At 44.7% G+C, this 14,949-nt stretch overlaps 1 protein-coding gene across 2 annotated transcripts in view; it reads left to right on the top strand.

The window, feature by feature from the left end:
- The window catches only part of LOC109905193 (neuronal acetylcholine receptor subunit alpha-7-like), a 70,920-nt gene that overhangs the window by 42,955 nt on the left and 13,016 nt on the right, over positions 1 to 14,949 (top strand). For both annotated transcript variants that reach the window (XM_020502428.2, XM_020502429.2), the window contains 4 exons: positions 3,410 to 3,454; positions 4,533 to 4,642; positions 13,806 to 14,053; positions 14,522 to 14,716. In XM_020502428.2, coding sequence (XP_020358017.1) covers positions 3,410 to 3,454; positions 4,533 to 4,642; positions 13,806 to 14,053; positions 14,522 to 14,716 — 598 coding nt within the window. The remainder of the gene's footprint in view (positions 1 to 3,409; positions 3,455 to 4,532; positions 4,643 to 13,805; positions 14,054 to 14,521; positions 14,717 to 14,949) is intronic.

The following is a 14,949-nucleotide window of genomic DNA, read 5'->3' as shown; positions in this document are numbered from 1 at the left end:
GTTTTAAAGTCACCGTTGGCCTGATGCTGAAATCCCTGAGTGGTTTCCTTCCTCTCGGGCAACTGAGTTAGGAAGGACGACTGTATCTTTGTAGTGACTAGGTGTAATAGATACACCATCCAAAGTGTAATTAATAACTTCACCATGCTCAAAGGCTTTTAAATGTCTGTTTTTTAATTATATTTTTACCCATGTACCAGTAGGTGCACTTATTTGCAAGGCATTGTAAAACCTCCCGGGTCTTTGTGGTTGAATCTGTGTTTGAAATTCACTGCTCGACTGAGGTGGGATACGTAAATTAGATAGTCATTCAACTTATTATGTGACTTGTAAAGCAAATTTGTACTCCTGAACGTATATAGTCTTGCCATAACAAAAGGGTTGAACACTTATTGACTCAAGAAATTTCAGCTTTTAAGTTTGAATTAATTAGTAAATATTTCTAAAACAGAATTCCACTTTGACATTATGGGGTATTGTGTGTATGCCAGTGACAAATAAATCTCAATTTAATCCATTTTAAATTCAGGCTATAATTCAACAAAATGTGTAAAAAAAAAAAAATGGGTGTGAAGACTGTCTGAAGGGATGTGACACCTTTATTCCAGTAGAAATTCCATCATTTGGTGTTTTGTTGATGCACCCAATTGAACATACACTATATATACAAAAGTATGTGGACACCCATTCAATTTAGTGGATTCTGCTATTTCAGCCACACCCATTGTTGACAGGTGTATAAAATCGAGCACATATAGCCATGCAATCTCCATAGACAACCATTGGTAGTAGAATGTCCTTACTAAAGAGTTCAGTGACTTTCAACGTGGCACGGTCATAAGATGCCACCTTTCCAACAAGTCAGTTCGTCAATTTCTGCCCTGCTAGAGCTACCCCAACTCTAAGTGCTGTTATTGTGTAGTGGAAACGTCTAGGAGCAACAAAGGCTCAGCCGCAAAGTGGTAGGCCACACAAGCTCACAAGTACGGGATCGTTGAGTGCCGACTCACTACCGAGTTTCAGAATGCCTCTGGAAGCAACCTCAGCACAAGAACTGTTTATTGGGAGATTTATGAAATGGGTTTCCATGGCTGAACAGCCGCTCACAAGCCTAAGATCACCATGCACAATGCCAAGCGTCGGCTGGAGTGATGTAAAGCTCACCGGCATTGGACTCTGGATCAGTGGAAACGCGTTCTCTGGAGTGATGTAAAGCTCACCACCATTGGACTCTGGAGCAGTGGAAACGTGTTCTCTGGAGTGATGAATCACGCTTCACCATCTGGCTGTCCGAATCTGGGTTTGGCGGATGCCTCCTACCTGAATGCATAGTGGCAACTGTACATTTTGGTGGAGGAGGAATAATGGTCTGGTGCTGTTTTTCATGGTTCTGGCCCCTGAGTTCTAGTGTAGGGAAATCTTAACACTACAGCATACAATGACATTCTAGATGATTCTGTGCTTCCAACTTTTTGGCAACAGTTTGAGGAAGGCCCTTTCCTGGTTCAGCATGACAATGCTCCCGTGCACAAAGTGAGGTCCATACAGAAATGGTTTGTTGAGATTGTTGTGAAAGAACTTGACTGGCCTGCACAGAGCCCTGACGTCAACACCATCGAACACCTTATGGATGAATTGAAATGCCGAATGCGGGCCTAATTGTCCAACATCAGTGCCCGACCTCACTAATGCAATTCAAAATGCTAGCTAATGATCTTCAGCCCCTCATCATTTGAGTGACAGCTAGCAAGATGCACATTGACGGTTTCACAGTGAAAGAAGGCTGGCCCAGGCCTGCCCAGCATTATCCATTGAGGTTTCAGGCTGTACCTAATGGCTAGGTGACACAGCAGGGAGAGAGAGAGAGCAATGACATACTGCAGATATCTGCCCATATATGATGTAGTACACAATTTTCGGAGGACCCGTTTTGGCTCTTGAGCACTACTTTCAAAACGACTGGCTATAAAGTATGCAAATCTTCCTGGAAAGTCTCTTTAAGATAATGCTGGATTTGATGGCATGGGGTGTTTGTGTTTGTTTGTGTGAGAGAGAGAGAATTCCTTTTTTCACATCCCACCACATCCTGTAAATTGTTTTCTTCGTCATGCTAGGTAATTACTTTCCAATCTGTTTATGTCTCTCTGCTGCTCGTGTAGGGGAGCCAGTTAGTTTTGATTGGCTCCTGGCTCCTCATGGACAGCAATTAGACAGGTATCAGACACCAGCTGAGACACATTGTTAGGCAACGGATGAGAATGATAACAATCTTAAAACATTAAGATAGGAAATATTGTTTTAAATGCCAAGGTCTTTTGACATTTTGAAGACATTACATTTTTTTTGTAACTTTCTATTGGAGAGACAACGTGTGTGTGTGTGTGTATTGAGCAAGGTACTTAACCCTAATTGCTTCTGTAAATTGTTCTGGATAAGAGTGTCTGCTAAATTACTAAAGTGTGTGTGTGTGTGTGCTGCTGTGATCACCCTTGAGTTGGAGGGTTAATGTTTTCCCTTCATAGATTTGACCCTAACATCTCCCAACTCCCATCTCCCCCCGACCCAGTTTGCTAGTCAGACACCATTACTGCGGGATCAGAACACGCACATTGAGAGGGCGATCTGCGAAGCATCTCTACATTCACTTTAAAAATAATGGAACTTTTCCGTCTTCATCATCTGGGTCATTTGATGGAATCCTGGATATGTAGAAATATTTGGCACATAACTCAGCCCTAATTGATGGAAGTGGGTGTTAATGACTGATAGAGTTGAAGAGAGGCAGAAACAGACCAAAAACTGAGATCTGCAAAGAGAGAGAGATAATGTAGAGAGAGCAGAGAACAAGACAAAAGGACACCTTACATCTTGCTAAGTGCCCTATTTAATCTCTCTCTCTCTCCTTCTCTCTCTCTCTCTCCTCTCTCTCTCTCCTTCTCTCTCTCTCTCTCTCTCTCTCTCTCTCTCTTCTCTCTCTCTCTCTCTCTCCTTCTCTCTCTCTCTCTCTCTCTCTCTCTCTCTCTCTCTCTCTCTCTCTCTCTCTCTCTCTCTCTCTCTCTCTCTCTCTCTCTCTCTCTCTCTCTCTCTCTCTCTCTCTCTCTCTCTCTCTCTCTCTCTCTGCTGTGTGTTGGGTTGGGTTGTTTAGGTCCACGGGGCTTGTTGTTTGAGATTTTGAAATGAGGCATCTAATAATGATGTGCTACATGCCTCCACTGAAAAACCAATGCGTAGAAAAACACTGTGGTTACATAAATACAGCTTTTTAGAGAGGTTTCACACCCCAGTTGTTTTGCACCCATGCTGAACCTACAGTAGGCACTCAGCGAAACCTTACCTCTTTCTATTCACTGTGATGATTTCCTGTTGTGGCGGTTGAATTGAATTGTTCTTTTCTTCTCTGTTTGGTCAGGACGAGAAGAACCAGGTTCTGATGACCAACGCATGGCTACAGCTGGTGAGTGGAAATGGTTGAGGACTGAATGACACAGTAACAGCAGTAACACCATCTCAAGTTGATATGCCGCAGGTGTTGTCTGGTACTACCACATCCTGTTAGTTGTATATTGAGATGACAATAGCCTGTCCGTATTGTCTCTTGAAATATTGCTTCTGTTAAGTTAAAACTGCTAGTTTCTCTTAGCCAGTCTGAGCTTGATCCAACATATTGGATTGGACATAGAGCTTTGATTGCTTATCCCGATGTTTCCTTGGTAATCTGGAGGATACATGCTTATGGAGAGTTGATGAGGTTGGATTTGTGAGAGGGGCATGCGGTACATCTTGTCTGGTCTCTACCATCGACACGACCCACGCCTCCACTCTCTACAGTCACTACAAACAGACCTTCGTCCAATTTCCCATCAATTCATTCGATTTTTTATCGAGTCATTTACTCCTTTATAGAAGTCTTCCTGACAGGACAATTTTCTAGCCAATCAGTGTCATTGCTGTGTGGTTTATGCGACGCTTCCCAGGTGGGCCATGGGAAATACTTTTCAATATCTGTCAACTAGTGTGAACTCATAAGAGACGAGTGCTGTCACATCCCTTCAGTTGACAGACTGCCAAGACCCAAGCTCAGACTGGATCTTTTATCACAGACAGACTGACCCCCCCCCCCCCCCCCCCCCGGTGGAACTTGGTGGAAGACAAATCACTTAACTCTACACTTCTTTCTTGTCTTTATTTTGACCTTCTCTCTGTGTTCTGTCTTCAGTACTGGACTGATGTATCTCTGATGTGTATCTCTGTCTTCTGTCTTCAGTACTGGACTGATGTACCTCTTTGCTGTGTGATTATCTCTGATGTGTATCTCTGTGTTCTGCCTTCAGTACTGGACTGATGTGCCTCTCTGCTGTGTGATTATCTCTGATGTGTATCTCTGTCTTCTGTCTTCAGTACTGGACTGATGTACCTCTTTGCTGTGTGATTATCTCTGATGTGTATCTCTGTCTTCTGTCTTCAGTACTGGACTGATGTACCTCTTTGGTGTGTGATTATCTCTGATGTGTATCTCTGTGTTCTGTCCTCAGTACTGGACTGATGTGTACCTGAGTTGGAATCCAGAGAACTACCCTGGGGTTCAGAACCTACGTTTCCCCTCCAGCCAGATCTGGACCCCTGACATCCTCCTCTACAACAGGTGTGCTCCCACAATCCCCATCTTCTCCCATGATCCTCCTCTCCTCCCATCACCCTCCTCTCTCCAATAATCCTCTCCTCCCATCATCCTCATCTCCTCCCACAACTTACTGATGCAGTCATTTATGATTGATCCTTTCTTTGGATTACTTTAGAGCTGAGATTTGGTTGATAAACCAACAGCAACGGAGCATCTGTGACCTGGCATCAGCCTGCCTGGAGGGACAGGACCTGAATGTGAAATATGTTTACGGCTGTGTTTAGTCTGGAAGTCTCCCGAAGTGTGTGTGAGTGTATCTCTGTGTGTGTGTGTGTTTGTGCGTGTGTACCTCTGTGTGTGTGTACCTCTGTGTGTGTGTGTGTACCTCTGTGTGTGTGTACCTCTGTGTGTGTGTGTGTGTTTCTCTCTGTGTGAGTGTGTGTGTATCTCTCTCTGTGTGCGTGTGTGTGAGTTAGCATTGAGATACAGTTGGGTATTTGTGTTTTTAGACGTGCACAGTGTTTGGAATCAGGTCGGGTTTATTCTGTCTCATCTCTCTGTTCTTAACCCCTTTCTCCTGTTAGTGGGGAAAGCTTACAGAGATGGTATCTACTCCTCTTCACTTTGCCATGTAGGGCAAAACCACAAGTAAATGCACTGGCTAGACCATGTGAGAAAGATAAATATATGGAGAGAGGTAGGCACACAGAGAAGTGAAGGAAGTTCAGTCCTTTTTTTAAGAGGGTTCATTCATAATGATTAACTGGGCGGTTCAAGCCCTGACTGCTGATTGGCTGACAGCTGTGGTATATCAGACTGTACACCACAGGTATGACAAAACATTTATTTTAACTGTTCTAATTACATTGGTAACCAGCAACTACTACTACTGCTTCTGCTACTGCTAGTACTACTACTTTTACAGATCTGCCCAGCCACGCAATTAATTAACTTGATCTCCACTGTAAAAAGTGCCTAGACGTTATCTCCGACATTTGCAAAATGTTTGTAATATTGTAATTCGATCTCCACAGTTTCCCGTATTAATGAATGTGTCGGCAGAGGAGAGAGGAATGCAGCTTTTCTCAGCCAGTCCAAATCACCAATCAGCATCCGAACTGGTAAAACAACATGAAATGTAGCTAGTTTGCTGTGTAGTTGGCCAGCAACCTGCAAAGTTCCCGGAATGATCCACCAGCACTTGTTTAGTTTAGCTTTACATGGCAGTCAATGGACATAGAACTAAAGACCAGAGAACACCTCAAATTGCACTTGACAACCAGTGTTAGTGAATAACATCAGGTAAAAAATACTACTAATAATAATAATCGTGCTTTTTAATGCTGGTAACTTGTCGGCTTCGCCTCGTGGCTATGACCACGTCACAGCCATGATAAACATGTCATAACATATGGACTTGAATGTATTATTGCTTAATTACAATCTCCATGCGCGTACACACCCAGCACACACCACACACCACACACACACAACACCACACCATCACATGATCACAGGATTAAGGAGAGAAACAATGGGTATTTAATCCTGATTTGGAAAAGGGATTACATCTCACCCCTCTTCTCTTCATCTAAAAATGAGTCTGTTCTCTTCTATTCTTCATGCTCTCCCAATTCTTTGGCGTGCACTCGTTTACGATGCTGTAAAGAAGTTACGTGACGGTTAGAGTCATTGGTTTGGGTCATGTGACGTAAACATCACAGATGTTGAGGAATTTCACCATAAGAGCAGAATTAACCTTGTAGATCATGCCATGGCTCTGTAATAGAGGGGAGCTGCCGAGGAGAACCCATTTCAGAGTGTTGCTGAGGTTTAGCTTCCCCAAAAGGGAAGTTCAAATTTGCAGTCTGCTTCCATGATATCGACACACAAACACACAAACACATTGACACAGCAGACGTTCGTGACGTAACATGCGCCATGAAACCGCAAGCAATAACACACTAGTCTGACAGCGGTGTATAGCAGAGGAACCCAGTCTCATTAGCATGCTTTTGAGGTGCGAAAACGCAATAACGAATGTATTCACTTCTATTGCGCTTAATTAACGAGAGCCTTAATGAGTCAGTTCAATACATCCCATGTTTCTAATCAAAAGACCATTTCAGTGTGGAGGGTTGTATAGGCACAATGGAAGGATCAACAGCATGTGACAGATTATGCATTCTTTTTCTGCATTCCATTTCATTCATTTCCCCTCGGAACGATCCCTTGGCATCTGCGTCTGTCTGGTATTCAGCCGCCGAGGGCTGGGGGGGATGAAAAGGGAGTTGAACACGACTCTGATTGCTGTTTGTTTGTGACTCAGCACATGGCAGGATTTGACTTCAATGTGGTTGATTCCATTGATAAATTGCCATGAAGGAATCCTTGAAAGGATCCCTATTAGTGACGTGCTTCGTAGACAGTATGTGCTGAATGTAATGGCATGTGGGTGTGAAAGGCTGTATGTTGTTGTATTACACAGAAACAATTCAAACATGACACGTATAGCTAATCTCAGGAAAAGGTACATTCACACTGAGCATTGTACACACCCACATTCTATTATGGTATTGTACTATGGTACAAATACTATAGTACTATAGTGTTCTTGTGTACTAAAGTAGTATTTACAGTTCAATATCGTAAAAATACTGTGTATATACTATAGTAATTACTGTAGTGTTTTTGTGGACTAAAGGAGTATTTACAGTTTACCATAGTATAAATATTGAAGTGTATACTATAGTAACTACTGTAGTGTTTTTGCAGACTGTAGTATACTGAACTATTTACTATAGAGTTTTTTGCAGACATTACTGTAGTATTCACTGAAGGGTTTTTTCGCCCTGTCGTATACTGTAGTATTTACTATAGTATTCTACAACATTCTATAGTAAGTACTACACATGATCGAGGGATATTAGTGTGTAGTATAGTATTCTACAGTACACTACAGTTTACTACATAATTCTATAGTAAGTACTGTCGTAATCTATAGTAAACTGAAATGTGTTTTTCATGTGGGCACTGACAATTCTACAGTGACAAGTACACACATCTCACGCCATAACCTTGTGTAGATGTGGTCAGCATCAGACAGACTTTAATCACCATTAGATCAGTTACTACATGACTACATGACTACATCTCCCTCGTCAGAGAAGGACAGGGCTAAAGTCAATGTTTTCATAGGATCCATCAGACCAAGGACATCCAAGTCAAGGAGCCAGGCGGGACATGCACACGCCGCACAGTAGTGTCTCTAGCCCTTTGGCGAAGCATACTCTCAAATAAATTGTAGTCATTTAGCAGACGCTCTTATCCAGAGTGACTTACAGGAGCAATTAGGGTTAAGTGCTTTGCTGAAGGGCACATCGACAGATTTTTCACCTCAAACTTTCGGTGGTCGGCCCAGCGCTCTTAACCTGCAAGGCTACCTGCCGCTGTGACTATGACAGCAATGTGAACGGACACATTCCGTAAAAAAAAAGCGAGATAATCACTCTCTCTCTCTCTTCAAATCAAATCACATTTTATTTGTCACATGCGCCGAATACAATTACCCGTGAAATGCTTACTTACAAGCCCGTAACCGACAGTGCCGTTTTAAGAAAAAAAGAGTTAAGAAAATATTTACCCCCTCTTCCTTCTCTGTACTGAATATTGTGTGTATTTATACTGGGAACATATGGAGATGAGGCTCACCTTGTCACTACACTGTTTCTCAGTGTGATAGGCATGCAGAGATAGAGATGGACATATCCCCACTCCAACTCATCAGGCCCCTGGGGCTGTCACCCTCTATGCCTGATCCTAATGATCTGGGAAGGCATATCCAGAATAATGTGCTTGGATAACTTCTACTCTGTTTCACAGAGGCATGAGCCATACTATTTCCTCAGCTTCTGGAGAGAGCAAGAACATAGAACCCTGGCTGGACCTCCAAAGAGACCGTTCTCTTCTTCTTCTCTCTTCCTCTCGGGGCAGACTGGACTGGCTGTCTCTTCTGCCCTCTGGTTGGATGTTCCTTTCCATATCTCTTACTTCTCTCTTGCTTTCTCTGTGTGTCTTTCATTGGGTTTAATCTCTCTGTCTCTCTCTCTTGAGCTGCTCCATCTCATTACCACGCGTGCGTGGAGGTGCAAGAATGAGGTGTTGAGTAAGTGGAGAAGACAGCAAGGTGACTCACGTCCCCTGGTTGCAGAAACCTGTCACTACCTCCGTTGTTTGTCTGACCTCTGTGTGTCGCCAGAATGCTTTGTCCCCTTTCACTGTGCTCACATGTCTAGGACACATGTCTAGGGCCTCTCTCTCTCTCTCTCTCTCTCTCTCTCTCTCTCTCTCTCTCTCTCTCTCTCTCTCTCTCTGTGTGTGTGTGATTTAAACTATGTGCCCCCGCTCTCTGTGCCTTCTCTCAGGGGTATCACCTGTCCCATTGTGTGTTAACGCGCTTCTATTTTTGGGGTGTGTTTTGTCTGTTTCTGGATTATGTTTATGTGTTTGATGTTCTCTGTTTTGTGTGTGTGTGTGTGTGTGTGTGTGCATGCGCACTCGGGCACACACACTAGCTGATATGCGTGCTGATTGCAGTGGAACGCGGGCAGAAGCTTTCTGACACAATGAAGCAGAGGTCTGAATAATTCAATGAGCCAGGGATGGCAGCGACACACACAGCCCCAACAGCCCTGCACATGCAGCCCTATCTCCCCTGCCCCACAACACAGACACACACACACACACATCTCCTGCCCGACCAGCACAGATAACACACTGACACGAACGAGAAATTGATGACGCTACTAAACTCTGAAAAGGTAGATCATTCAACCTACTGAGTGGAGCAGGAAGGAGAGATAGGGAGACGAGGGTAATCAGCAAATCCTCTCTCAGGCTCGGCCTGTCACCGCGCTGAATGAGTGTGTAAACCTGAGGACTGTGTTCCCAGGCGCGTCTACGTTAGCGCTTGGGGTGTCTCGTGGTTGTCTGGGGGATAAGTGGTCGTTGATAGGGGTCTGAATAGAACTGTCAGGTGCCTTAATGGGTTTCCACTGCTGGGTTCCACTGCTGGGGATGGACCCCTGACAGAAGGGGAAGGGAGGGTGGGCCCCAATGGACCCGCAGTTTGTGTGTTTGTTTCTGGTACTGTGCTACCTGTGCTACCTGTGCTAGTGACGTTGTGGATGTGTTTTCGTGTGTCTGATCATATCTGATAATGGTTCATTCACACAGGTAAGATTCTATACCCAGTCCCTCCAACTAAAACTTCAGTCCCAGTCCCACCTAATCACTGGATCCATCCCCCAGCTCTAACCCTAGCATCATGTCCACATCCCGGTTCAACCCTAACCCCTAGCCTCAACCCTAACCCTAGCTTCATGTCCACATCCCGGTTCAACCCTAACCCCTAGCCTCAACCCTAACCCTAGCTTCATGTCCACATCCCGGTTCAACCCTAACCCCTAGCCTCAACCCTAATCCTAGCATCATGTCCACATCCCGGTTCAACCCTAACCCCTAGCCTCAACCCTAATCCTAGCATCATGTCCACATCCCGGTTCAACCCTAACCCCTAGCCTCAACCCTAATCCTAGCATCATGTCTACATCCCTGTTCAACCTGAACCCCTAGCCTAACCCTAACCCTAGCTTCATGTCCACATCCCAGTTCAACCCTAACCCTAGCTTCATGTCCACATCCCGGTTCAACCCTACCCCTAGCCTCAACTCTAACCCTAGCTTCATGTCCACATCCCGGTTCAACCCTAACCCCTAGCCCCAACCCTAACCCTAGCTTCATGTCCACATCCCGGTTCAACCCTAACCCTAGCTTCATGTCCACATCCCGGTTCAACCCTAACCCCTAGCCTCAACCCTAACCCTAGCTTCATGTCCACATCCTGGTTCAACCCTAACCCCTAGCCTCAACCCTAATCCTAGCTTCATGTCCACATCCCGGTTCAACCTGAACCCCTAGCCTCAACCCTAACCCTAGCTTCATGTCCACATCCTGGTTCAACCCTTAACCCTAGCCTCAACCCTAACCCTAGCTTCATGTCCACATCCTGGTTCAACCCTAACCCTAGCTTCATGTCCACATGCCGGTTCCATCCTAACCTTAGCTTCATGTCCACATCCTGGTTCAACCCTAACCCCTAGCCTCAAACCTAACCCTAGCTTCATGTCCACATCCCGGTTCAACCCTAACCCCAACCCTAACCCTAGCTTCATGTCCACATCCTGGTTCAACCCTAACCCTAGCTTCATGTCCACATGCCGGTTCCATCCTAACCTTAGCTTCATGTCCACATCCTGGTTCAACCCTAACCCCTAGCCTCAAACCTAACCCTAGCTTCATGTCCACATCCCGGTTCAACCCTAACCCCAACCCTAACCCTAGCTTCATGTCCACATCCCGGTTCAACCCTAACCCTAGCCCTAGAGCCAGATTGTTCTGTGAAGGGAGCGTTGTATGAGATCTTCAGTTTCTTGGCAATTTCTCACATGGAATAGCATTCATTTCTCAGAACAAGAATAGACTGACGAGTTTCAGAAGAAAGTTTCTTTGTTTCTGGCCATTTTGAGCCTGTAATCGAACACAGAAATGCTGATGCTCCAGATACTCAACTAGTCTAAAGAAGGTCAGTTTTATTGCCTCTTTTTAATCAGCACAACAGTTTTCAGCTGTGCTAACATAATTGCAAAAGGGTTTTCTAATGATCAATTAGCCTTTTAAAATGATAAACTTGGATTCGCTAACACAACGTGCCATTGGAACACAGGAGTGATGGTTGCTGATAATGGGCCTCTGTACGCCTGTGTATATATTCCATGAAATATCAGCCTTTTCCAGCAACAAAGGTCATTTACAACATTAACAATGTCTACACTGTATTTCTGATCAATTTGATGTTATTTTAATGGACAAAAAATGTGCTTTCTTTCAAAAACAAGGACATTTCTACGTGACCCCAAACGTTTGAACGGTAGTGTATATAATTGAGTTTATAAAGCCGCATACAAACATGGTCTCTTTTTTTGTTTATTTGAGTAAGGCAGCTCCAAAATGCAGGTGTTTCAGCCTAGCTCAGTGCTTTCTGTGGTGGTGGGGCAAGCCAGCAGAAAATACGGAGCGTTGCGCCGTGTTTGGCTCAGTGTTCCGTCACTCATGGGGACGCTAGAAAATTCAAGCCCCTTGGATGCTGCCTTAGAGTTACATTAGAAGTGCCCATCCAAGAAGGCTCAAGGTCTCCCAAGCTTTCAAGCGCCTCCAGCACACAGGCACTGTTGAGGCGAGCGACTCTGAACTCAATGTCTAGCCCCAAGTCGTTTTTTTTCTTGTACATTTTGTTATTTGCCTCATGACTCCTGCATACTTTGTTGACTATGAGCTTTCTTGTTTACCCAACTGTGGGACAGACTATGTTTGTTCCCACACTCGGGACTCTGACTCTCTGTTGGTTACACAGACTTTTGGCTTCCCATTCTATTCTAACCACCTCTCGACGGCTTTGTATTCATGTTACCTGATACAATTGCTGTACAATATGATCTTGTTGCCACCTAATGCACATTCAAATGTCATAAATCAACCCTGCAGAGATCTCCTAGTCCTCTGCCGTGCCTTGATTGTATTTCTGCTGATGATATCTGGAAATGTGCATGTGGGACTCACTAAATCTTTCTCAGATCATTGCAAAGCAATCATTGCAAAGCAATCAAAGTTTGATGTCAAAATATGCCCACGAGGGACTGCTGCGCCACCTTCCTGTTCAAGTGAGCACAGCAAAACAAGAGGAGTCCAAAAATGTATTATATGCTGCTGCATAAATTCTGTAATATGCCAGGGAGATATGTATTCTGTAGCTTAGAAAGTAATACGAAGTGTATGTTGTGTAGTAAGCTGTTAGTAGCCCATGTGCCTCACCCTAATAATTTGGTTTATTTTCACCTCTTAATTTTGCCTACTTTTCTGACTTGGTGGTGCACATGTAGCCTATAACCTGTTTTTGAGAAATGTAATCATCAAATATTGTAAGAGCTTTTATTGTCTGCTTATATGCCCCCTTTATTTATCCTACAGTTCTGACTTTGTGTGCAGGGAGAACACTGTAAGAACGACCCATGTTCTGAATTATTTTGCTGTACATTTCAAAAGTGCTGACCAAATAGTTATACTGACTATGTCTGTCCTAGCTCACTCATTAATGTCTTAATCAAAATCACGGATTGCCTCTTATCTGCTTGTCTTCCCCTTATGCCATAGTTTGTACATCTCAATTGTCCGAAACCCCCCCCCCACATTTGTTAAAGCAAATCAGCCATATCAGCTATGTATTTTTTAAAGGCAGTACATGAGACTGAATGAATGGTTTAGCCAGGTGTAGCGGCGGTAAGGTGTTGGGACTGCTGTTGGGACTCTGCTGTTGGGACAGCTTTATGTAGGCCCTAACAGTTTGTGGGCACCGTTTGTCACTGTTATAGTGCAATTAGTTTATGTGTGTGTCAATGTAGATCTGTGTACGTTACTCAGGGTGTGTGTGTTGACACAGGACAGGTTGTCTGACTGTTTTAACTTCTCTAACTCGGGCTTTAGCTGACCTCTAAACATATATGTAATATGCTCTACCATAGAAATGTGTGTTTACAACAACCCAGTAGTTAGTAGCAGTGTAACAGCCATAAACAGGCACAGCAGGCGAGCTGATTACTTATGAAGGACGACAGTGGTTTGTTTATTCCCTGACTGTCGCTGCATGTTTAACCACTTATGACATCATCAGCTCACCTGGGCATCACCTTTGGTCCTGTGTTGGCTGGTCCACAGCTAGCCATGCATAACACTTCACTGAACATTACTGTGACAGGTTGGGCTGAGGCAGCAAAGACTCACACGCACCCAGGCACGCACGCACGCACACACATACCACCACTTTCACTCTAGACCTGCTTGTCTTTTATCATGCTTTACGTAACAGGTAGAATTACTTATTTTCTCTCTCTCTCTCTCTCTCTCTCTCTCTCTCTCTCTCTCTCTCTAATACACACATACACTCTGTCTCCTTGTATTCTGTCTTGCATCACAAATACATCACAAATATACAAGTACCACTTTTTGACTTGGATCTGTTGAGATGTCACAGGTTAAAGGGATGCATTGCTCTCTCTCCTTCTCCCTGCAGCGCTGATGAGAGGTTTGATGCCACCTTCCACACCAACGTGCTGGTAAATGCGTCGGGTTACTGCCAGTACATCCCCCCGGGCATCCTGAAGAGTACCTGCTATATTGACGTGCGCTGGTTCCCCTTCGACGTCCAGAAGTGTGACCTGAAGTTTGGCTCGTGGACCCATAACGGCTGGCTGCTGGACCTGCAGATGCTGGACGTGGACACGTCTACCTACATACCCAATGGAGAGTGGGACCTCGTGGGTACGATGTGGTTAATCTCTCTCTCAGCATGTATGTCCATGCCTCTGTCGTTATCTCTATAGAGGTGGGTGGGAATGAGGTTGTGGGACCCCAGCCAGTTGCGACCCATCTTGGCCAGTGGAGGGTCCCCGAGGGGGGTGTCTGCGTATAGGGGGGGGGGGGGGGGGGGTTGTCAGACCTGATCCCGATGGCACATTTCATGTTTACTTCACACTGCCAGAGAGGGCATGTTACTGGGATTAACTCTGCTTAGAAAAAGGAACATGTGTTTGAAAATGTGTGGAGATCTCCATCCTGTGTTATGTGTTGCCTGTATGTCTTTTGAAATGTGTGGTTTGTACTTGTGTGGTTCGTACTTGTGTGTGTGTCAAAGAAAATGTGAACAGTCCATTGTTGAATCAATGTAAATTCAGTGATTTTGAATCCCCCCTCTGTGTTTCTTAATGTGTGTGTGTGTGTGTCTCCTAGGAGTCCCTGCCAAGCGTAATGAGCTGTACTATGACTGCTGTAAGGAGCCCTACCCTGACGTCACCTTCACGGTCACCATGCGAAGACGAACCCTCTATTACGGTCTCAACCTGCTCATCCCCTGTGTCCTCATCTCTGGCCTGGCCCTGCTGGTCTTTCTGCTGCCCGCCGACTCCGGAGAGAAGATCTCCCTGGGTAAGGAAGGAACGCCGGGAAGCCATCTTGGATTTTTGTATGTTACGGAGTACTATCTATACTGGACTTCTGTCAGGTTTATTAATAGATATCGCAGGGTCAGCAGTTACCTGTAATCTCTTCCAATTGGTAACTTGCCTAAACTGTCAGTCTAACAAGTCAGTTTAGCCAAGAGGTTATAAGTCTGACAATCTTATCTCGCTCGCTTTACCAGAATTCTGCCGGAGGTACAG

The sequence above is a fragment of the Oncorhynchus kisutch genome, linkage group LG15 (assembly GCF_002021735.2).
Source record: "Oncorhynchus kisutch isolate 150728-3 linkage group LG15, Okis_V2, whole genome shotgun sequence".
NCBI classification, from domain to species: Eukaryota; Metazoa; Chordata; class Actinopteri; order Salmoniformes; family Salmonidae; genus Oncorhynchus; species Oncorhynchus kisutch.
The sequence above is the reverse complement of the archived record's forward strand: the minus strand, read 5'-3'. Positions and strand labels throughout refer to the sequence as shown.